The 7,401-nt window shown below is 32.4% G+C and overlaps 1 protein-coding gene across 1 annotated transcript in view; it reads right to left on the bottom strand.

Annotated features, from left to right (window-relative positions):
• Positions 1 to 2,535: 2,535 nt before the first annotated feature.
• LOC110115009 (HD domain-containing protein 2) overlaps positions 2,536 to 7,401 on the bottom strand; it is a 31,377-nt gene continuing 26,511 nt past the window's right edge. The window contains exons 7-8 of the mRNA XM_020848097.2: positions 3,373 to 3,414; positions 2,536 to 3,087 (exon numbers count right to left, since the gene is read on the bottom strand). Of these exons, the coding sequence (XP_020703756.2) occupies positions 3,002 to 3,087; positions 3,373 to 3,414 (128 nt within the window). The 3' untranslated portion in view covers positions 2,536 to 3,001. The remainder of the gene's footprint in view (positions 3,088 to 3,372; positions 3,415 to 7,401) is intronic.

Below are 7,401 nucleotides of genomic sequence, written 5' to 3'. Positions count from 1 at the left end.
AAACCATTTGTTACCATGTAATTAGGTTGGCTATATATGTTGAAGAAGTAGAAATATGCATAATATGTTGCAATTGATTTGGGTCAAAATCAACGAGCGAACTAACCAATCAAGTTTGACTTAGCTGAAAAAATTAAGTAGAAATATGCATAATATGTTGCAATTGATCAAGCTGATCTCAAATTGAGCCAAAGTTTGGTTTGAACTGATTTGGGTCAAAATCAACTAGCAAACTAACCAATCAAGTTTGACTTAGCTGAAAAGTTTAACAGGCCAACTTATCAAACATAACTTAGATCTGCTTACATAATACAAGAGAGTTTATCATAAATTTTAGGAGTGTCAAAAAATAATTCGGCCCATCAACCCGACTTGAAAAATCCGAACTCAAGCTGACCCGTTGAATAAATATGTCAGATTTGAGTCAAAAATTCTGACCCATTTATTAAACAGGTCAAATTCAAGTTGACCCGCCAACCCAATTTTAACCTGAAATGATCATTTTTATTTTTTTTTAAATTATTTGTTAGTATTATTGTCTTTTTTATTAATTAATCTAAAATCTATTATTAAAAAAAATTAAAATTAGTTATCCGATCAAGTTCAGGTCATTTAGGTTGTTAGCAGAACGAGTTCAAATTCACCAGATTCACATTTTTAACACATTTATTAAATGGGTCGAATTTGGGTTCATCGGATTCAGGTCGGATTAATTTCGGGTCAAAGCCAACATTATCTATTGACTCATTTTACCACCCCTAATACATCTGATAAGATTGAGTGCAACCCTTGACTAGAAACTTTCTTATTGCACATGAGAAGGAAGATTTATTGCTAAGCTTTCATAATAACAAGAGAGATCATCATAAATCTAAAACGATTGAGAGCAAACCTTAACGACTATAATTCCATGTTTCAATAACATTTACTAAATTTTCATTTGGAATATTATTTTTACTGTTTTTTACAAAAAATTATTACACAAATTTCTTAAAATCATAGAGAAAAGTTAATGACCAAAAGTTATTCGAAATCAAGCGCATGCCTCAAACTGCATTTCACAAAGCTTTTGCTATTTTACTTTTAAATAATTGGGATTTATTATCAGTTTGATGTTTTATAAAATAAATAATATATTAAATTTAGGGGTGTCAATTTTTTACACGACTCGAAACACGACCCTTTCCCAATCCGAAAAATTCTGTTTCGGGTCAACCCGAACCCGAAACGGGTCGGGTTCGGGTTCAACAAATCAACCAGTTGTCAAAATCGGGTCAGGTTCGGGTTGACCCAGCAACTCGAAATTGACTTGAAATTGACCCGAAAGTAACACGAAAAATCATATTTGACCAGAAAACCCGAGATTGACCCGTTTTGACTCGATTTTGACCCGATTTTAACCCGAAAATCGAATATTGACCCGATTTTTTACCCGAAACTTAACAATTTTAGGTCAACTTCGGGTCATTCATGTCGGGCCGGGTTCGGGTCCAGAAACCTGACCCGTTTTTAAAAAAGGTCGGGTTCAGGTTGACTCGAACAATGCCGGGTCAATTCCGGGTTCGACCCGAACCCAACCCGCTGACCCGAATTGACACCCCTAATTAAATTACATAATTTGCATTTTAGAAAAAATCATCTATCTTTGTACAAATATCAACGATTTATTTTCATATTCAGCATCACAAAATATTTTAGTGCAGTACTTTCCAATAATAAACTTTTTATACATTTATATATCTAACATTTCAACACTTTTACATAAACGTTATTACTTACACTAACTTATTTAAAGTACGCATATTTTGATATAATTTAGATGGTTAAATGATAAATAAATATAGAATTTTTAATATCAGATATGTAAATAGATAAAAAATCTGTGACATTTATGTAAATCACCCACTTTAAATAAAAGAAAAGGCTCAACTAATAAATATGAAAAAAGCCCCACAAGGATTGCTGGAGGCAGAGGTACAGTCCAATCTACTCAAACAAGTAGAAAATACTTCTGCTTAAACAAAAAAAAATTAAGTGAAAGAGGTAAAAATAATTTAGGCTTCATTTGGTACACATTTCTTATTATTTTTAAAGTATTTTTTTAATATTAAAATTTTTAATTTAAAAAATATTTAAATTAAAAAACTGTTTTAAAAAATAATAAAAAACTATTCCAAACGTCACCTTAGAATTCATTTGAAATGACTTTTTGCAGTTTTGCAAAACTATTTTTTAGCATAAAAATATCTTTAAAACAAGAAAAAAAAGTGCTCTAAAGCTATCCCAAACGAAGTCTTAGACTTCATTTGGGACGACTTTCTTATTACTTTTTAAAGCAGTTTTCTAGTATAAAAATTTTCATTTTTAAACAAAAAAATTATTTTCAGAAGCAATAAAAAAACCGTCCTAAACGAAACCTTAATCGTGATCTTAAAAAAGAACTGAAGAATGATTAAATCACCTCCATTTCTCTGAAGATAAACACAATCCCTTCCTATATCAAATCTATGGGAGCCATATAAAATGCGACACATAAGAAGAAAAGACAAACATTTTATTCAAAAAGGGACTATAAAAATGAATTTATTCATCAAAGAAAATTCCTAAATCACTCTCCCTGGATAAGTCAGTTAGCAATAATGACAACATGAACATCAATGAGAAAAAAACTTATAACTTTCATTGAGCTAATAAGACTTGCCTTCCTAACTTCCATGCTTCTACGGCTTTAGCAAACTACTATCTCATTGAAATAATAAATATAGTGATGATCAAACTGATAAAATTGTAGGTTTAACGTTAAAAGGGCTGCACCATTGAAGTTATTTTGAAGATTTCTGACCTCCAAGCAAGGGTTGCCACAGTTCTGATGGCTAAATAGCTTATAGCTCGGTACTCAATGAAGACACCATTTATTCGTATACTTAGAATTTCAGTGGAAGAAACTTTGACCTGAGTTCTGAATTGATATGACAAAATTACCTTAGTTCTTCTGATACTTCTATGAATCAAGTTCTCTTAGTCTCTTATTCCTTCTTGAAGTCACCTCAGAGGCCCAACTTCTCCCAACGTCTGTTTGGAATTTGCCTGAAATATAGTAGAGTAGGAGAAATATATCTTGTTCAAATTTTAGTAGTCTTTCAAAGCTGGTCATAAAAATTTAGGCTTTGTTTGGGACGGCTTTTTTATTGCTGCTTGAAGCGGTTTTCTAGTATGAAAATTTTAATTTTTGTACTAGAAAGCAGCTTTATGAAGCAGGAAGAAAGTCGTCCCAAACGAGCCTTAGTCTAGAATTGTACAGATACCATTCCCCAAACCCAGCCGGGATATTTTGCCACCTAGAAATATATATTTTCCGACTTACAGACCCACCTGCTGTGGAGATAAAGAATTCGTCCAAAACCTTTCCATGAGCTACAGGAAATATGGGATGGCAATGAATTAGTATCAGAAGTCAAAACGAGGGAAAAGCTAAAGCAAGCTACACAATACTTAGCCTTCGTTTGGGACGGCTTTTTTACTGCTTCTTAAAGCAGCTTTTTAATATAAAAAATAAATTTTTTTACTAAAAAGCTGCTTCATGAAACAGTAAATAAACCGTCCTAAGTGAAGTCTTACTTATAGCAGCTTCCTGGTACAAAGAAAAAATTTTTATACTAAAAAGTTACTTTAAGAAGCAGTAAGAAAGCCGTCCCAAACGAAACCTTAGTGATGCACTAACTGTTTTAAACATTACTGAGAAAATTGGATCGGACAATTCAACCAGTTCAGCAACTTGAAACATGATAAATTTGAATTACATTATAGTTTTGACTGCTTAAAACTAATATCAGACTGTTGAAATAGTAAACTGGCATGCTCATCCAACAGATCCAACCAATATTTTGACCCCTAACCAAATTGCAATAACTCCTGTAGCTCAGTCTAGTTATTCTCCCAACATCTCAAGTTCTGATTATCCCTCTTTCAATCGATCAATAAACTAGAATGTAAATGTCACGTTAATTATCTCTTTAAAGCATTAACTATCATCAATTCTTGTCCTTGGGGCTGAAGAAACAAGAGCTCAACTGGAGGAACTAGTCATTACCAGTGCTAATAAGTATAGACAAGATGGTATATTTACAAGTTCTGATTATAACATCGTGCATAATTTATTTGTTCCCTCACCATCCCATATCCCACGAGCCCTCTTCTTTTACAAAGTCCTCTAATCTCTCGTTCGAATGAAAAACTACATGGATTACAAAGATTTTACATACATCATTCCACAGACTGAATGAGTATAGCCCTTATGGCCACAACTATCTGCTTCTTGTTTTTCCATGAGACCAAATTGCTCCAAAAAACGATACAATATACTGAGATTGATTTATTGTCTTCTACTTAGCCAACATAATTAGCATCGAAGAAGAGGCTTCAACTTACAGGTGCCCCATTTTATTGTATGACAAATCCTTTCCAAGATATTTCCTGATCCGAATGCTTCTTTTTTTGGATTTTGCATGTATTAATTTAAAACTAATGACAAATGAGATATCTAGTCAACTTATGGTAAGATTAATTTTCAAACTAACCTTAACTAACAAGAGGTGGTCATTAAATTTCTGTCATTTCAAGCCTTTTGAGGGCCTATGAAAGTATTAACATTTTTGTTTTTTGCAATCTAAAAGAACATTTTTTTTCTAGAATATTAGTTTCATATTTCCTTCGAGAAAAGAAAATTTCTTATTTATTGTCATCGAATTCAATCCCTAGAAAACATTTTCGTCAACCAAATCTTTTATCATAAAACATTTTCGTGGGTGGTGTTTTATTTGAGTAACTCCTTTGTGGGAACTTATTGTGAGTGAAATGTCATTGAGCTTGTTAACTAAGATAACAAAACCAAATAAAATATGTCTAAGAAAGTTGGAGATCTACAAATACAACTTCAAAGTATGTCAAAGCTTAGTCTAGTTATGCATTGGTCATGTAGGGCTTCCTAATATGTAATGGGTTTAATCAAAGGATAAGAAAAAAGCAGAAAAACTAGTAGAAAGTCAACCGAAGATCACATAAGATATAATAATGTTGTAAATAATTGACCTTTTGTCTCTTTGTTAAGCAATGTATATATATAAGGATCAAAGAATTTATTAATAGGTGGGTCATCAATCGGTTCGAACAAAATTGGGGGAGGTGGTGTTGTAGCAGGAGGATGAGGTTGTCTGGTATACGCCTGTAGGGATAGAGAAGATGGAAGTGACCGAGGAAGAATAAGAACAAGGGAAGATGATGATCTGGCAGAGAATTGAGAGAAAAATAAGAAGACGTTTCATGGAATGTAACATCTAGTGATGATAAATAAAATAACAAGATGTTTTGTCGGCTAATAAGACAATTGGTAGCCTTATTTAGTACAAGAGTTTGCAACCAGGTTCAAAGAAACGAATAAACAAGGCAACAAAATCTTGGAAGTAATAAAGAAGGATGTTTTGTCGAAATAAATAATGAAGCAGCATCAATAATGACCATAGAGAAGAGATGATAAATAAAATAACAAGCAATTAAAATCTCATTCCCCAAGAACATCGAGGGTATTCATATGGAATATTAAGGTAAGGTTCTGGAAACATTAAGCAAATGACAAGACAATGCTTGCATTAGACAAATCATTTTGTTGAGATGTATATCGACAAGATATTTGATGAAGAATTTTATATTCAGTATAAAGAGTGAAATTGATTACGTATGAATTCAAAAAATATCATCAATATGAGGAGTTTTGATCAATGTAGATTAGTGAACTTTTATTTTTAGATAGAAGTTTTTGAATAAATGTAGAACTTATGATCTACATTTGAACAGATAAACTCATGTGATAGTTGAATGATCATTAACAAAGGTAATAAAATACTTAAACTCGAGATTGGTCAAAACAAAACTCAAACCCCATACCTTAGAATAACAAGTATAGACAAGATGGTACTAAGAGATATCGTTGAAATGAAAAAGATGCCAAATAATTTTTAGCAACTTCACAAGTATTACGTTAAATTTTTGAAGAGCGAATAAAATGTATTGCGTTAAGTGATGGTGGAAGAGAAAATAAAGAAGACTAGAGTATCAAGCAGTAAACTCCATTAGCTTAAACATCTCCACCATCTTTCCCATATCAAGATCCTGTGAACTACAATTTGGGGGCTAAAACATTTTAGAACAATTGTTATGTTTGGTAAGACAATGAATGGAGAGCAAATTGATAGGAAATTTAAGAATATATAAGACATCTAGAAGAGAGGTTTATGGACAAGTAAATTGATAGGAAATTGAAAAAAATATATGACATCTAGAAGAAAGATTTGTAGAAAAACAGTTTTTGCTAAAGAGGGTGGGTTAATAAAAGAAAATAGATGGCAATTAATTGTCATATGTGAGGAAACACCACAATATGATATGTAAGACATGTCCGAGAAAGCAACAACAAAAGAGCCAGAAGTAGTATCATGAGACACAGACAATACTGTCTGTGAATGCCAAACAAGATGATTATAATCCTCCTAAGAAATAGACCTAGAAGAGGTGGTGGGAGTAAGAGAGCCAATAGTGGTGAAAGATGATCCAGAGGCATGTTAAGTCAATAGAGGGATAACCAAATTTAGCCCAACAACTATCTGACAAATGATTAGCCTGATCATAATGAAAAGATTTTCCTCCACATCCTTGTTGATAATCACGACCACCATAATGTAATGTAGCTAGAACAGAATATACAAAGGCTACTAGGGAGTTGAACACTCAGTGACCATAGAAAATATGAGAGAATAGAGACAATGATGGAATCTTTCATCAACTGTAATTGCACATGAGACTGAAGTGAAGAGAGAATTGTGACAATGAGAAAATCCTCATTCTAATTTTATCAAAAGATTGGATTAGTTTGTTGTGGAAGGCTAATATTGAAGAAGCTCATCATCACATTTACCCCTCAAGGCACTATAATATTCGTATATTGAAAAATCCTTTTGTTGTACAGATAATATATCAGAGTTAAGATTATAAACCCTACATATATTGCTTTCCTAAAAGTAACTGGGACAGGAGTCATATTTCCTTATATGCTTCTTGAAACATTATAATAGTGGCAATTGAAGATTTGAGATTATTAAAGAGACTGGTCGGGAACAATAATTAAAGACTTGTCAATTAAAGAATTTGATGGTGTCATCGCAAGTAGAAGAAACATTCAAAATATTGAGTTTGTAACAAGAATTCGCAAGAAAATAAAAATATGCGAAGAAGGTTTGGATTTAGGAAGAGAATGCTTAGATGTTACGACACTGTAGAGAAGAGAAAGTCAAAGAGGTTAAGGATGACTTGAATCAAGCACAAAATGAGCCATGAAAAAGATTAATGTGG

The sequence above is a fragment of the Dendrobium catenatum genome, unplaced genomic scaffold (assembly GCF_001605985.2).
Source record: "Dendrobium catenatum unplaced genomic scaffold, ASM160598v2 fragScaff_scaffold_1557, whole genome shotgun sequence".
Taxonomy (NCBI): domain Eukaryota; kingdom Viridiplantae; phylum Streptophyta; class Magnoliopsida; order Asparagales; family Orchidaceae; genus Dendrobium; species Dendrobium catenatum.
Note: the sequence above shows the minus strand (reverse complement) of the source record. Positions and strands in the feature narration are given on the sequence as shown.